The sequence below is a fragment of the Hemiscyllium ocellatum genome, chromosome 5 (assembly GCF_020745735.1).
Source record: "Hemiscyllium ocellatum isolate sHemOce1 chromosome 5, sHemOce1.pat.X.cur, whole genome shotgun sequence".
NCBI lineage: Eukaryota > Metazoa > Chordata > Chondrichthyes > Orectolobiformes > Hemiscylliidae > Hemiscyllium > Hemiscyllium ocellatum.
In genome coordinates this window covers 128,406,644-128,423,391 of record NC_083405.1, presented here as the reverse complement: position 1 = coordinate 128,423,391, position 16,748 = coordinate 128,406,644, and the positions used below count along the sequence as shown (strand labels likewise).

General features: G+C 42.8%; 1 protein-coding gene across 6 annotated transcripts in view; it reads right to left on the bottom strand.

Annotated features, from left to right (window-relative positions):
- Positions 1-312: 312 nt before the first annotated feature.
- The window catches only part of hhatlb (hedgehog acyltransferase like, b), a 69,509-nt gene continuing 53,073 nt past the window's right edge, over positions 313-16,748 (bottom strand). For all 6 annotated transcript variants that reach the window (XM_060825181.1, XM_060825180.1, XM_060825178.1 and 3 more), the window contains 5 exons: positions 16,200-16,344; positions 12,980-13,015; positions 12,137-12,338; positions 5,499-5,643; positions 313-1,639 (listed from right to left, as the gene is read on the bottom strand). In XM_060825181.1, coding sequence (XP_060681164.1) covers positions 1,527-1,639; positions 5,499-5,643; positions 12,137-12,338; positions 12,980-13,015; positions 16,200-16,344 — 641 coding nt within the window. In that variant the 3' untranslated portion in view covers positions 313-1,526. The remainder of the gene's footprint in view (positions 1,640-5,498; positions 5,644-12,136; positions 12,339-12,979; positions 13,016-16,199; positions 16,345-16,748) is intronic.

The window sequence follows — 16,748 nt, the reverse complement described above, 5'->3', positions numbered from 1 at the left end:
ATATTCCTGTAAATTCTTTATAGAATTCAGCTTGAAAACCATCCGGGCCCGGTGCTTTTCCGCTCTGAAGTTGCCTAATTGCCTCAAGTATTTCTTGGACTGTTAAAGGGGTATTTAGGGCCGACACCTGTGTCCATCTGATCTTTTAAATATGATCGATATCATTAGAAAGGAAAGGGAGTGTTGGAGTGTGGAGGGATGTGTGGGAGTGGAGAAGACTGGGTGTTAAAGGGGCAGCAGATCGAAGTGAAAGGTGAAGTGTTTGGAGCTGAAAGCATTTAGGGCTCAAGGAAACAAAGCACAAAACTGAGCTGAGTCCAATTTAATATTTATTTCTGTTGTGTATGTGAACTGCTTATAAGTGTATTTATTAACCCAGTGCAGCTAAAAGGAACAGTGAGGCAGGAAGGAGGGGTATAAGAGTTCACAGTTATCTATTTACATTTATCCTTCACAAACATTTGAATCACAGTGAATTTCTGTTATAAAAACTTCAGAATTGAACAGAATAAATTATACATTCAACAAGTAACATGTCGAGCATTACAGGTACTTGGATGGAGAAGAAGGCTCACTGCACAGTAATGAGTGAACAATAAGTCTTCATTATCTCAGTTAGTCTTTTGATCGCAGACTCCATCGCTCAAAACCCACGAATCTCCAAATGTTCTTCACAACAACTGTATGGATTAGAGAGCATGTGTGTGCCTGTGTAGAGAGTCGGTGTGTGTGTGTGTGTGTGTGTGTGTGTGTGTGGGGGGGGGGGGGGGGGGGCAGGGGGGTGGTGGTGGTTGTGTGTGGGTATGGGTAGGTGACTCTATGTGAGGATGTGTATGTGGGAGAGGCAAATGAGTGTGGTGGGGGGGGGGGGGGAAGTGTCTGTGTGGGTGTACATGCAGGGGGAAGTGGTGTGTGTATGGGGGGAATGTGTGTGGGTGTGCACAGGGATGTGTGTGGGGGGGGAAGGGAGGGGCGAATGGAGTAGGGGGAGGACAGGTGTGTGAGAATGTGCGAGTGTGTGAGTGAGGTGTGTGTATGTAGGGTGGGGTCTAGGGGTCAGTGAGGTTTGGAGCCTGTCTGTATTTCCCGCTCCATGAGCCCATCCCATCTCTGGAAACCCTGCGTTCAGAGAGATGGGACAGATTTATTTTCAGTCAGACAGAGACAGTTTCCTTCATACCAACTCTGAAGATTGGGAAGTAGACATCAGTCACAGTTGGACTGAATGAGGTGGGACCAGAACACTCTTGGAATGGAGGAAATCAAACCCAAATGATCTCCTCCAGGAACATCTGGAGCGAGAGATTCATAGTCTATAAAAGTTGCATCTCCTCCCACACACAGTGCAGGAAGTGAGGGAAGGGGGGGGGAATTGATCTGTTCAATGTTGTTATAATTTAGTTAGATAATTTGCCTGTTCCTGCAATCAGAAACTCTCTCTCTACATGTGATAAATAGTCTATTTGGTATCTGTTCACAGTAAAAGCTTTCCTTGATCAATTTGCTTTCCTCTCTTGTCGAGTTGTCTAGTCCACTTTCTCTTTGTCAGCTTCCATCGCCAACCTTCGTTCATTCTCCTTGATCAGCTGTATCCCACAGTATGTCACAAAGAGAACACTCAACAGGCTCCAGGGGAATCCTGAAATGTAAAAGAGAGAGATAGAAATAGTTTCAAAAGAGAATGGAGCTGGATTCAACAGTTGCTTTACTGAAATCCTTCTCTGTGAATCGCATCACTTCCTTTGAGTGTTCTCAGGCTGGGAAATAGCAGCCTTCAGCGCAGGAGGTGGCCATTCAGCCCCAGCTGCCTTTCATAGAGATGTACAGCATGGAAACAGACCCTTCGTCCAACCCATCCATACCGGCCAGACATCCCAACCCAATCTAGTCCCACCTGTCAGCACCCAGCCCATATCCCTCCAAACCCTTCCTATTCATATACCCATCCAAATGTCTCTTAAATGTTGCAATTGTACCAGCCTCCACTACATCCTCTGGCAGCTCATTCCATACATGTACCAAACTCTGCTTGAGAAAGTTGCCCCTTAGGTCTCTTTTATATCTTTCCCCTCTCACCCTAAACCTATGCCCTCTAGTTCTGGACTTCCCCCAGTCCAGGGAAAAGACTTTGCCTATTTATCCTATCCATGCCCCTCGTAATTTTGTAAACCTCTATAAGGTCACTCCTCAGCATCCGACACTCCAGGGAAAACAGCCCCAGCCTGTTCAGCCTCTCCCTATAGCTCAGATCCTCCAACCCTGGCAGCATCCTTGTAAATTCTTTCTGAACCCTTTCAAGTTTCACAACATCTTTCTGATAGGAAGGAGACCAGAATTGCATGCAATATTCCAACAGTGGCCTAACCAATGTCCTGTACGGCTGCAACATGACCTCCCAACTCCTGTACTCAATACTCTGACCAACAAAGGAAAGTATACCAAATGCCTTCTTCACTATCCTACCTACCTGCGACTCCACTTTCAAGGAGCTATGAACCTGCACTCCAAGGTCTCTTTGTTCAGCAACACTCCCTAAGACCTTACCATTAAGTATATAAGTCCTGCTAAGATTTGCTTTCCAAAATGCATCACCTCACATTTATCTGAATTAAACTCCATCTGCCACTTCTCAGTCCATTGGCCCATCTGATCTAGATCCTGTTGTAATCTGAGGTAAACCTCTTCACAGTCCACTAACACCTCCAATTTTGGTGTCATCTGCAAACTTACTACTGTACCTCTTATGCTCGCATCCAAATTGTTTATATAAATGATAAACCGTAGAGGGCCCAGCACCTATCCTTGTGGCACTCCACTGGTCACAGGCCTCCAGTCTGAAAAACAACCCTCCACCACCACCCTCTGTTTTCTACCTTTGAGCCAGTTCTGTATCCAAATGGCTAGTTCTCCCTGTATTCCATGATATTTAACCTTGCTAATCAGTCTCCCAAGGGGAACCTTGTCGAACACCTTACTGAAGTCCATATAGATCACATTTACTGCTCTGCCTTCATCAATCTTCTTCGTTACTTCTTCAAAAAAACTCAATCAAGTTTGAGAGACATGATTTCCCACGCACAAAGCCATGTTGACTATCCCTAATCAGTCCTTGCCTTTCCAAATACATGTACATCCTGTCCCTCAGGATTCCCTCTAACAACTTGCCCACCATTGAGGTCAGGCTCACCGGTCTATAGTTCCCTGCCACTAAACAGTGGCACCACATTTGCCAACCTCCAGTCTTCCGGCACCTCACCTGTGACCATCGATGATACAAATATCTCAGCAAGAGGCCCAGCAATCACTTCTCTAGCTTCCCACAGAGTTCTTGGGTACACCTGATCAGGTCCTGGGGATTTTTCCACCTTCAACTGTTTCAAGACATCTAGCACTTTCTTCTCTGTAATCTGGACATTTTGCAAGATGTCACCATCTATTTCCTACAGTCTATAACTTCCATATCCTTTTCCACAGTAAATACTGATGCAAAATATTCATTTAGTATCTCTCCCATTTTCTGTGGCTCCACACAAAGGCCGCCTTGCTGATCTTTGAGGGGCCCTATTCTCTCCCTAGTTACCCTTTTGTCCTTAATATATTTGTAAAAACCCTTTGGTTTCTCCTTAATTCTATTTGCCAAAGCTATCTCGTGCCCCTGTTTTGCCCTCCTGATTTCCCTCTTAAGTATACTCCTACATTCTTTATACTCTTCTAAGAATTCACTCGATCTATCCTGTCTATACCTGACATACACTTCCTTCTTTTTCTTAACCAAACCCTCAATTTCTTTAGACATCCAGCATTCCCTATACCTACCAGCCTTCCCTTTCACCCTGACGAGAATGTACTTTCTCTGGATTCTTGTTATCTCATTTCTGAAGGCTTCTTATTTTCCAGCCGTCCCTTTACCTGCGAACATCTGCCTCCAATCAGCTTTCAAAAGTTTTGCCTAAGTTCTTTCTCCAATTTAGAACTTCAATTTTTAGATCTGGTCTATCTTTTTCCATCACTATTTTAAATCTTCCTGGCAATGGAACTGATTGCAGAGGAAAGGAAGGTCACTCTCACAAATAAAGCAGGTTCATAGCAAAAGAAAATCAATTGAGAATGGAGGAGATAGAGTCAGAATAGCAGGAGACCAGAGTTGAGAAACGTATCAGCCAAGACTGAATGGTAGAACAGACTTGATGGGCTGAATGGCCTAATTTCTGCTCCTATGTCTCATGGTCTTATGGAGCTCACTCACTCTCCTGGTTACACACTCACCCATTGTCACCAATTCCATGGCCACTAACACAGTATCCAGGTTTGGGCTGGCAAGGGGTAAGTAACATTCATGCCACACAAATGCCAGGCAATGATCAACTCCAATTAGAGACTACCTAACCACCATCCCTGGATGTTCAATGGCATTATCATAACTGAATCCCCAACTATCAACATCCTTGGGGTTTTCGTTGACCAGAAGCACAACTGGACTCAACACAGTGGCCATAAGAATGGGTCAGAGGCTAGGAATACTGCAATGAGTAACTTACCTCCTGAATTCCTGATCACCATCTACAAGGCACAAGTCAGAAGTGTAATGGAATACTCCCTATTTGCCTAGACAGGTGCAGCTCCAACAATATTCAAGAAGCTTGACACCATCCAGGACAAAGCAGCCAACTTGATTGGTATCATGTCCCTCCACCACTGACACTCAGTAGCAGCAGTGTACACCATCAAGATTCACTACAGAAATTCAAAGATCCTCAGACAGCACCTTTCAAACACACAACCACTTCTATCTAGAAGGACAAGGGCAGCAGATACATGGGAACACCATCCCCTGCAAATTCCCCTCCAAGCCACTTACCATCCTGACTTGGAAATATATCGCCGTTCCTTCACTGGCGTCAGGTCAACATCCTGGAATTCTCTCCCTAAGGGCATTGTGGGTCTACCAACAGCACACGGACTGCAGTGGTTCAAGAAGGCAGTTCACGCCCACCTTCAAGGGGCAACTAAGGACAAGCAATAAATGCTGGCCCAGCCAGTGACATCCATATTCCACAAGTGCACAAAGAAACTACTTCCTGTATTTGTCCAAACTGTCATTCTTCTTGTTTCCACTTACATAATAAAATACTAGCAGGCTACTTAATTAGGGAGGGCATCACAGCCCCATATTAGTCAACATCCACGCACATGTACTACTCAGCTGTGCTTACTGGAAACAGGAATGGGTAGCTGAGTGTAACACTGTACTCTAATTACAGGAGCTATTAACCGGAGCTCAAACATGCTGCAGAGTCAAGGACTATGTTCTGGAATGAACGATTGAATATGGATTCTCCCCCATGCTGCTTATAGGCCTTTTCCTCCTAGCAACCGGGCAGTAATTGGCATTGGCAGATGCCCAGCAATAGGGGACAACGGTGTTTAAAGTAAATCCACCCATGCTCAGCTTTGCTGAAATGTTGTTAATTAGCTCTACAGCCTTTGATAAAACTTACCAGTGAGGAACAACCTTCTAGCAACCAGGAGAGCAAAGTCAACACTGTTCAGTGAAAGGACATTGTACAAAATAATGGACCAGAAGTTTGCAGCACCAAAGACTCCTCTGATTCGTCGGGACATGGCCTCCGAGATTTGGTTAGCCTGGGGAGAAAATTTGAAGAAACATAAAAACCATACCATTGTCCTTCTGGCTGACAGAGAGGGCAGGGGAAGCAGCTGGGCAGGGAAGTGGCAAGCAGAATTCAAGCCAGCAAAGTGAGAGGTGATGCATGTGGGAGCAGCTGAGCAGACAAAGGAACACAATGAAAGGGGAGAAAATATTCCAAAAGAACTGCCGATGCTGACATCAGAAACACAAACAGAAATAGTCAGAAAATCTCAACAGGTTTGGGAGGATCTGTGGAGAGAACGCAGAATTAATATTTTGGGTCCAGTGACCCTTCTTCAGAACAACAATCACCTGATGAAGGAGCAGCGCTCTGAAAGCTAGTGCTTCCAAATAAACCTGTTGGACTATAACCTGGTGTTGTGTGATTTTTAACTTTGTACACCTCAGTCATGGCATCTCCAAATCATGACTTTAAATGTTGTAACTGAACTCACATCCATCACTTCCTCTGGAAGTTCATTCCATACACAAATCACTAAAAAAAAATTACTCCTCATGTCTTTTTAAAAATCTTTCCCCTCACATCTTAAAAATATGACCTCTAGTCTTGAAATCCCCCACATTATGGAAAAGACGCCCATCATTCATCTTACTCATGCACTTCATCATTTTATAAATCTCTATAAAAGGCTTATAGAGAAAGGTTCGAATTCATGGACATTGGCACCAGTACTGGAGAGGGAGGGAGCTGTTCCAATGGGACAGGCTCCACCTGAATCAGGTGGATTTGCCTGAAACATCGATTTTCCTGCTCCTTGGATGCTGCCTGACCTGCTGTGCTTTTTCAGCATCACACACTCGACTCCACCTGAATCATGCTGGGACCAGAGACCTGGAGAATTGCATAACCAGGGCTATGGATAGGGCTTTAACCTAAATAGCAGGGGGCAGGTTGTTTCAGTTGTTTGAAAAATTATACAATCAAAGGTAAAGGACAAGATATGATTGCAAGTTAATGACGGGGCTAATTGTTACCAGAAAATAAAAGGAAGGGACACAATATACACATGTTATTTTGTATGATGAATGATAGAAGTGGAGGGAAGTTTGATAAGCGAACAAACTTAAAGGCTTTGTATCTTAATGTGCAAAGCATTTGTAGTAGTATTTGAACTAACAACACAAATTAAGATAAGTGAATATGATCTCATAGCCATTACTGATATATGGTTACAAGGAGATCAAAATTAAGAACTTAACATTGAAAGGTCAAATACCCCTCAGAGACAGGAGGGATGTAAAAGATAGTGGGGTACACTATTAATAAGGGATGAAATGAGGACAGTTGCGAGAGATGATCTAGGCTCGGATGATGTAGAGTTCATTTGGACAGAGGTTAAAAATACAGAAAGGGGAAGGTGGCATTGGTAGGAGTAGTGGACATCCCAAATAGTAGCCACTCTGTGGGAGAGGCTACAAATCAACAAATAATAGGAGCACGTAAAGAGAATAGAACAATAATTATGGAGGACATTAATCTTCAGGTTGATCGAGTTAATTAGATTGGAAAGGGTAGCTATGACAACAAATTCATAGAGTGTATTAGGAATGGTTTCCTTGAGCAATACACCATGGAGTCAACTAGGGAGCAGGAACCATGGATTGGGTAATGAGGCAAGTTTAATAAATGACTCCAGAATAAAAAATCCTCAAGGATGTAGTGATCAAAGCATGATAGAATTTAATATTCATGTCGAGTGTGAGAAACTTGGGTCAGAAACATCAGTGTTTAACTTAAAGTGAAGTGAGATGAAGATAGAGTTAGCATGAATTGGAAGGAATGACAGTAAGTAAGCAGTGGCAGACATTTAAGGAGGTTCATGACTCTCAATATTTTCTCCTTACTGGGATGTATTCGTGCTAAAAGAAAAACAAACCAACCATGGCCAACCAAGGAAGGTCGGGAGAATGTTAAGTTGAAAGAAAAATCATATAAAAGGCAAAAGTCGTTGATAGCCCCAAAGACTGTGATAAATTCTGAATCCGGAAAAAAAGTTCTGGCAAATATAGTAAAGAGAGAAAGGGTAAACAATGAGGGCAAAATAGTGAGGAATACAAAAACTAACAATAAGTGCTTCTTTAAATATATAAAAGGGAAAAGAGAGGTCAAAGTGAACATGGGCTCCTTAGAAAATGAATCTGGGGATATGGTTTTGGGGAACAAGAAAATAGCAAAGGGGTTAAACAGATATTTTGCATCAGTCTTTACAGTGGAAGTTACTTCAAATATTCCATTAACACTAAAGAATATGGGGGAGAAATTAAGTACCATGACAGTCACAAGAGAAGTAGGATAAGACAAACTAATGGAGCTAAAGGCAGATAAGTCCCCTGTCCCTGATGGCTTACTTCCCAGGATCCTAAAAGAACTGCAGAGACAGTGCATGTATTGATTGCAATTTTCCAAACAAAATGTGTTGGATTCTGGAGAAGTACCAGATGATTAGAAAACTGATGTGACACCCCTATTCAAAAAGGGAGACAGACAAAAAGCAGGTAATCGGCAGCCGATAAGCCTAACATCTGTTGTTGGAACATTATTGGGATCAGTTATTAAGGTAGTAATCATAATCTAATCAAACAGAGTCAGCATTGCTTCGTGAAAGGGAAATGGTGTCTGAGTCATTTATTAGAGTTTTTTATGGAAGTCTCAACCGGAGTGGACAGAGGGGAACAAGCAGCTGTACACAAAGAACAAAGAAAGTTTACAGCCGAGGAACAGGCCCTTCGGCCCTCCAAGCCTGAGCTGATCCAAATGTACTGTCTAAACCTGTTGGTCAATTCCGAAGCATCTGTATCCCCCTGCTCCCCACCTACTCATTCATCGATCCAGAGGCATCTTAAATGAATCTACCGTGCCTGCCTCTACCACCTCTGCTGGCAACTCATTCCAAACACCCCCCACCCTCTGTGTGAAGTACTTGCCGCGTGTATCCCCCTTAAATTTTCCACCTCTCACCTTGAAAGCATGACCTCTCGTTATTGAATCCTTCACTGTGGGGAAAAAGCTTGTCTTCATCCACCCTATTTATACCCTTGCTAATTTTCTAAACCTCAATCAGATCCCCCCTCAATCTCCTTTTTTCTAGTGAAAATAATCCTAACCTACTCAACCTTTCTTCACAGCTAGCACATTCCATACCAGGCAACATCCTCGTAAACCTTCTCTGCACCCTCTCCAAAGTGTCCACATCCTTTGGTGACCAGAACTGTACACAGTGTTCTAAATGCGGCCGAACCAACATCTTGTACAATTTTAATATGACTTGCCAGCTCTTATACTCAATACCCCGTTTGATGAAGGCAAGTATACTATATGTCTTCTTGACCACTCTATTGATGTGTGCAGCAACCTTCAGGATACAATGGGCCTGCACTCCCAGATCTCTCTGCCCATCAACTTTACCCAAGGCTCTTCTATTCATAATTCGCTCTAGAATTAGATTTGCCTAAATGCATCACCTCACATTTGTCTGGATTGAAAACCATCTGCCACTTTTCTGCCCAACTCTCCAGTCTACCTATATCCTTCTGTATTCTCTGACAGTCCCTTATGCTTTCTGCTACTCCACCAATCTTTGTGTCATCTGCAAACTTGCTGATCATACCAACAGTGCCCTCTTCCAGATCATTGATGTATATTACAAACAACAGTGGCCCCAGATCCCCATGGAACGCCACTGGTCACCTTTCTCCAATTTGAGAAACACCCTTCAACTACTACTCTGTCTCCTGTTGCTCAACCAGTTCTTTATCCACCGAACTAGAACATCCTGCACACCATGTGACTTCATTTTCTCTATTAGTCTACAATAGGGAACCTTATCAAACGCCTTACTAAAGTCCATGTATATGACATCAACTGCCCCTCCTTCATCTAACAACTTGGTCACTTCCTCGAAGAACTCTATCAAGTTGGTGTTACATTTGGAATTCCAGAGGCATTTGACAAGATACCTCACAAAAAGTTAAGTCATGTGGTAACAGCCCACTGTGTTAGTACAGTGGCATGAATACAGAATTGACTATTGGACAAGAAATAGTGAGTGGAGAGAAGGGCTTCCTTTTCAGGTTGGCAACTGTGACTAGTGGGATTCCACAGGGATTAGGGTGGCATGGTGGCTCAGTGGTTAGCAATGCTGCCTCACAGCACCAGGGTCCCAGGTTCAATTCCAGCCTTGGACAGCTGTCTGTGTGGAGTTTGCACATTCTCCCTGTGTCTGCGTGGGTTTCCTCCAGGTGCTCCGGTTTCCTCCCACAGTCCAAAGATGTGCAGGTTTGGTGAACTGGCCATGCTGAGTTGCCCATAGTGATAGATGCATTAGTCAGAGGGAAATGGGTCTGGGTGGGTTACTCTTCGGAGGGTCGGTGTGGACTTGTTGGACCGAAAGGTCTGTTTCCACATTGTAGGGAATCTAATCTAATCAGTGCTGGGATCACATTTGTTTACAATGTATATTAATGACTTGGAGGAAGGAAGGTTATGTATTGAAGTCAAACTTGCAGACAACACAAAAATAGTTGGAAAGGCAGGTTGTGAGAGAGATACAAACAGAGAGATATTCAGAGGTCAAGTGAGTGGGCAAGAAGGTGGCAAATTGAGTACAATATGGGAAAATATGAAGTTGTTAATTTTGGATGGGATAACAAAACAACAAGTTATTATTTAAATGGGGGAAAAACTGCAAGCTACAACACAAAGGAGTTGGGGGAACCTGTGCATGAAACACAGAAAGCTAATGATTGGCCCCTTATTCCGAGACTGTATTTTATTTTCCCTGTCAATCCCCTTCAGAATCTTGTAGGTCTCAACAAGGTCACTGCTCATTCTTCTAAACGCCAGAGAAGATAGATCCAACTTCTTTGGCGTCTTCACTTTGGACACCCCCTTCATTTCATGGATTATTTTTGTGATCCTTCACCTCTGATACAAGCGTATATTTTCTTAAATGTGGAAATCAAAACTGTGCATCATCCTCCAAATCTGATCTCACCTGTACAACTGTAACAAGAGCTCTTTACTTCTGTACTCCAGTCTCCCTCCAATTAAAACCAATCTACCATTTACCTTCCTAATTGTTTGCAATATCTGCAGGTTTAATACCTTATATAAAATATTCTGTGCTTTTCCATTCTTATTGCAAGAGTGAATAATTTCACACTGCCCTACATTATCGTCCATCTCCCATCTGGGTGTCTGCTCATTTGACTGGTCTACCCTTTCAGCTGTTATATCCTCCTGACAGCCTACTTTTCTACTTAGCTTTATTTTCAAATATTCATTCACAAGATGTGGGCATCAAAAGCCGACATTGATTGCCCATCCCTAATTACCAAGAGGGTAGTTAAGAGTCAACCGCATTGCTGTGGGTCTGGAGTCACATGTAGGTCAGACCAGATAAGGATGGCAGTTTCCTTTCCTCAAAGGTACTAGGGAATCAGATAGGTTTTTCCCAACAATCAATTCATTAGACTCTTAATTCAAGATTTTTATTGATTTCAAATTCCACCATCTGCTGAGGCAGAATGTGAACCCAGGTCCTGAGTCTCTGGGTTAACAGTCTAGCAAAAATACCACGAGACCATCACCTCCCCTTATTATCAACAGGTGTAGATTCTTTACTATGTCTTTTCATCTCAATCATTAGTGAGGATTGTAAAATAGCTAAAGCCCCAGCATTGACCCCTGAAACACTCCACATATCACTATGTGCCCCCCACCTTGAAAATGTCCTCTTTATGCCCTGTCTCTGCTTCCTGTTCACAAACTAATCCTTGGCCAATTGCATGAGTCCAAACCACACATTCATTTTCTGTGAATGGGGGAAGCAGGCTTGATGGGCCAATGGTCTTCTCCTATTCCTATTTCTTGTGTTTACCACAAGAGGGCAGAAAGGGATTTGAGTTAATGTCTCATCCAAAAGACAGCATCTCTTATAATACTGCAATCCCCTACTACTATACCAGACAGTGAGCTTAGCTTTTATAGGCAATAGGTGCATGAGTAGGCCATTCAGCCCTTCGAGCCAGCACCACCATTATGATCATGGCTGATCATCCACAACCAGTATCCTGTTCCTGCCTTACCCCATAACCCTTGATTAGACTATCTTTAAAAGCTCTATCCATCTCTTTCTTGAATGTATCCAGAGACTTGGCCTCCACTGCCTTCTGGGGAAGAGCATTCCATATAGCAACCACTCTATGGATGAAGAAGTTTCTCCTCAACTCTGTCCTAAATGGCCTACCCATTTATTTTATACTCAGATCCTGGAATGGGGCCTGAACCCTCAACCTGTTGCTTTGAGAGAATAGTGATCTGACCACAGAGAGAGGCTGGTCTGACCAGCTCAGTGACACCTGGGTGTCGTGCATGCAACTCCCAGGCTCAGAGTTGCAGGGAATTCACGGCTACAAAGGGTTTTGTCAATCAACGAGGGAACCTTTGAATATTTAGGACCTCACCTCAATGGAAGCAAAGGGTTCCAGTTGGAAGAACTTTTGTACCCAGAGCTCGAAGTTCAGGCCGAAGCAGTTACACACGGACCAGATGTAGACCACGGTCTCCGGGCCGAGCCAGAGTGTGGTGATCAGGAAGGTGCAAATTGTCGCCAGCAACTCCTTCAGAATGTTGTCGTGGTCTTCTCCCAAATAATCATAAACGTACCTGGGGAAGAAGGGATACTGTCTTGGTAGCACTTGTATCTAGAGACTGCCCTGTCTACTCTCGCTAGGGCAGGGTTTCCCGGCTATGAGTACCACATTCAAACATGCAAGGGCCCTTCACGGCCAGATCTTATCCTGTTTACATTTGAGTATCACCTAGCAAAGACGGCGGATATGGATTAGGGTCATGGTGAAGTTGGGGGGGTGGAGGGGCAACGTCACGGTTGAGCAGTGCAGTGCTTGGACTTCCACAACCCTCATTCCTGCCTCTGTACCCCTCCCCCCTCCCATGCTTTCTGCTCCAGCAGGGTCCAGCCTCTGCAGCCAGAGGGGGCGCCGTTTAGACAAGCCTCCAGCAAGGAGCCTGCCAGAGATATTGGCTTCGAAAAGCGTGAATCTGCATTTGTATAGTGCCTTTCGCCACCTCGCACCTTCCCAAAGCACTTAGCCCAGGAATTCATCCTGAAGTGTTGCGTAGAAGTGATTGTTGACACTCTGCGCCCAGAAATGTCACAGGGTCGTTATTACAATATGAAATACTGTCACCATCTTCTCCAGGCAAATAGGGAAGGGCAGTCAACATGGCTTTACAACTTCCTGGAAGCAAGTAATAACAGATCAAAACAAAGATTGGTCACTTACTTGCACAGCCAGTCATTTATCCCTCTGTCAAAGTGCCTGAAATATAGATCATACAATGAAAACATTTAAAAGACATTTGGGTACATGGATAGTAATGTTTAATATGGGCCGAACACAGACAAATGGGACTAGTTCAGTTTAGGAAACCTGGTCAGCATGGACAAGTTGGGCCGAAGGGCCTGTACAACTCTGTGCCTCTAACTAACAGTTTTCACTAATCTTAGGGCTTCTTCCTGAAGGCACAAAGGCAAACAGATGCAGAATCTCTATTTACTTCACTTACACAGACTAGTCATTATTTACTGAATGTATCCAGCTCATTCTGAAGGAATATACTACAGTGTGCTTCCTAAAGAAACCAAACTGCATTCAAGATGGTCATTTCACTCTGTACTGTCCGTTTATTATTGCTGCAGTGTTGGAACTCTCTCCCTAACATCACTATGCACAGAGACTCACCAAGCAGACTGGAGCCATTCAAGATGGCAGCTTGCTACCACTTTCCCAACTAGACAGGAGTCATGATTGTCAGTAGCAATTACACACAAAGTTTTTTTTTTTAAAAAGTATGTATAAATCCCTGGATCATATATCCTTGACCAGATCTCTACCTGAGCCTGATCTGTCCACACTCCCAACAATTCAGTCATCATCTTTCAGCAAACAAACATTCTATCCATACAGCTCCTGAATCCCAACTCGAATAGATTCTTAGCCAATTCTTTAGCAGAAGTCACACAATTTCAGGTTATAGTCCTACAGGTTTACTTGAAATCACAAGCAGCTACAACCTGGTGTCGTGAGACTTCGGACTTTGTCCACCCCAGTGCCACACCAGCATCTCCACATCAGTTCTTCAGCTGATGGTGATACTGGAAAAGGCCATGGAGTAATGAAAGCTCTATTGTGTATATACACTATTGAGTTCCAAATCCACAATAAGAGGCAGTAGGCCAGTTCAGTTCTTTTTATTTAAGATAAAGTTCCAAAATTGACTTTCTGAAGTGACCAAAATAATTCCGTTCCAAGCAAGCATGTAGTTGCAGCAGAATGCAGAATACAAGAGGGTCCAAACCAGCCTTTGTTCTGGGATTGATCATGTTTGGTATTATTAGCTAGAATCAGAACACTTCCTTGATCATACGTATAATTTTTGCAGGTGGTTAACAAGGTGTTTAGTGACTGAAGCACATCAACAGAGGTGTAAATGTGCTTTTCAAGAAAAGACTCAAGTTTATTACACAAAGGAATTTAAAAACAAAAGCTACATATAAGCCAGTTTAGAAAAATCTTGATATATAGCAAAACAAAATTCAACCTGTTTCTCAGTGACATCCATGACAGGTCCTTAAATCCCAAAGAAATATCACTCCCATCTCAGTTCCAATTCCTTATGTGATGATGCTGTGGCTTTTGAGAGGTTATTTTGTCTTGATCATTTTTGAAGAGAGTCTATAGGCAGGGCCACCTACTGAAGACCACTTGAACAAACTGCTTGAGAGGCCTTGGGGAATTTTTTTTATAAGAAGTTGGACAATGGAAGCAGCCTGCTTTCTAGCTAGATTTTAAGATTTTCAGTTTAGCTTTAAGCAGAAACTACTGGGGTCTCATAAGAGTTGGAGGCTTCAGTGAATGCCTCCTGGCTGCTCCTCTCTAAAGTTTCTCTTGATGTTTTTTCCCTCTTGGATTAGAGAACTGCATATGATAATTGGTATCTGAACCTTCCTTCTTTTTCCCCCAAGGGATGTTACTATATCAGAACAGCTAATTAGTAATAGTTACTGAACGTATAATTCTGTTAATTATTCCAACATAGTTATCGTTGGTTGTATTTTAATTACAATGTTTAAATAAATAGTGTTTTGTCTAATATCAAGGAGTTTGAACAGTCACGTCGCATCAGGAACAGACATTTTACATTTGCCTTTAAAATAAGAAAAAGTTAGGATCTAAGGTCTAGGCTACCTTCTTATAATATTCTGAGGGGGTCTGGTCTGGTTCATGACACTTACCTAACTGAATCTTTTCATTTATCCTTTTCTGACTGCTAAGATAGTTTTACAAATTCTTTCCAAGTTTGCTGGAATGAGCTCTTTTCCCCATTTCGGATGGCCTAAACCTCTTCAGTTCAGATAGTTTTATAGCTTCTCAACACTTCCACAACATGGAGATCTGACAAACTAAGACTTTTCTTGCTAAGAAGAACTGAACTGGAAACGTGTTTCTCCTACTCTGAAGTCAAAACTAAATTAATGTCTCTGATCCATTTTCTCTGTCTAGATTAAACTCAGCAGTATAAACATCCAACCAGTAACACCACAAGTGTCCAATGAGTCAGTGAACTGACATGCCATGCTATCTTGGAAACCATCTTCAGTTCACTGTTCCAAATAACCTTCTGACCACCTGATAAAGTTACCTTTTGTTTTTAAAAATCTAAATTGCAAATGACAATAGCAAGCTATACACCTTTATCAAAATAATTAATCAACTGCATTAACTATAGTAGATAAGAGATCAAAAGTCTCCAGCCATGCTGTGATTCATGGCCATCTGCTCCAGGTCAATTAGGGATGCGTAATAAATCTCAGCAATTATACCCAATAATACCATAAATGAATAAGAAAAGGTTTTTCCAATCGTAGGAAAACCTACAGAAGGTCTGATTGGTATCTTTACAATCACGCGATACTTGGAAATGGTAAATAAAATGATTCATGTGTAAAAACTGAAGATGATTGACAAAGGGACCATAAAGTAGAACAAAGAAAAGCTACTATGCACAATGCATATTTAAAATTAGGAATGCACCACCTGATAAGGTAACAGAAACAGATTTAACAGATCCAATCCGGAAAAAGTTTTGAAGAAGAAACAAATTACTGAGATTATGGGGGTAAAGCCAGGGCAGAAAATTGGGACTGTATCCTTGAAAACGCAGGGACTGACTCGACCAAGGTTCCTCCCTCTGCACTGTACCATTCTGGATTCTATGAAGAGCCCACAATGCACACTTGCCACAGTTTAAACGCACAGTTTATAACATCAGTGACCAAAAGCGTGACCGGCAGAAAAATTCCATTGTTACAGCAACAGATGCAAAGTACATCAACGAACTATAGAGATCAGGTTTTCTCGTGGTAATCCCAGTGCTCTTTTTTTTCTCTCCATTAGAAGGATGAAAGGAAACTGAATAAAAAGGAAGAAAAGAGACACTTACGTTTCAGCAAAGACGTACAGCATGGTGATGCATTTCGGTGGTTTGGGTGGGTCAAGGTAGTCAAGTCTGGCCACGGTTCCAACCACGCCAAACATCACTGCTGCCTTTATCCAGTCATACACCAGGTTGAAATAAGCCAAACAAGCTTTACCATGGAATCAGGGAGGGAGATAAAAACAAAGGCAGATTTGTCAGTGAAATTGTTTGGGCACCATCAGGACAGGGCTGAGTTTTAAGTTCGGTACAGTGTCCTTTATATTGGAGGGCCCTGCCTCCCACCCTAGAACTAATGCCTGAAGAAAGGTATGTTCACCTCACAGGTTGGGGAGGCAAAGGCCTAGTGGTATTATTCCAGAGACCCAAGTAATGGTCCAGGGACCTAGGTTCAAATCCCACCAATACGCATGGTGGATCGTGAATTCAATTTTTAAAAATCTGGAATTAACAATGTAATGGTAACCATGTTGTCAGAAAAACCTATTTGGTTCCCTAAGGAAGGAAACTGCTATCCTTACCCAGTCTGGTCTACATGTGACTCCAGACCCACAG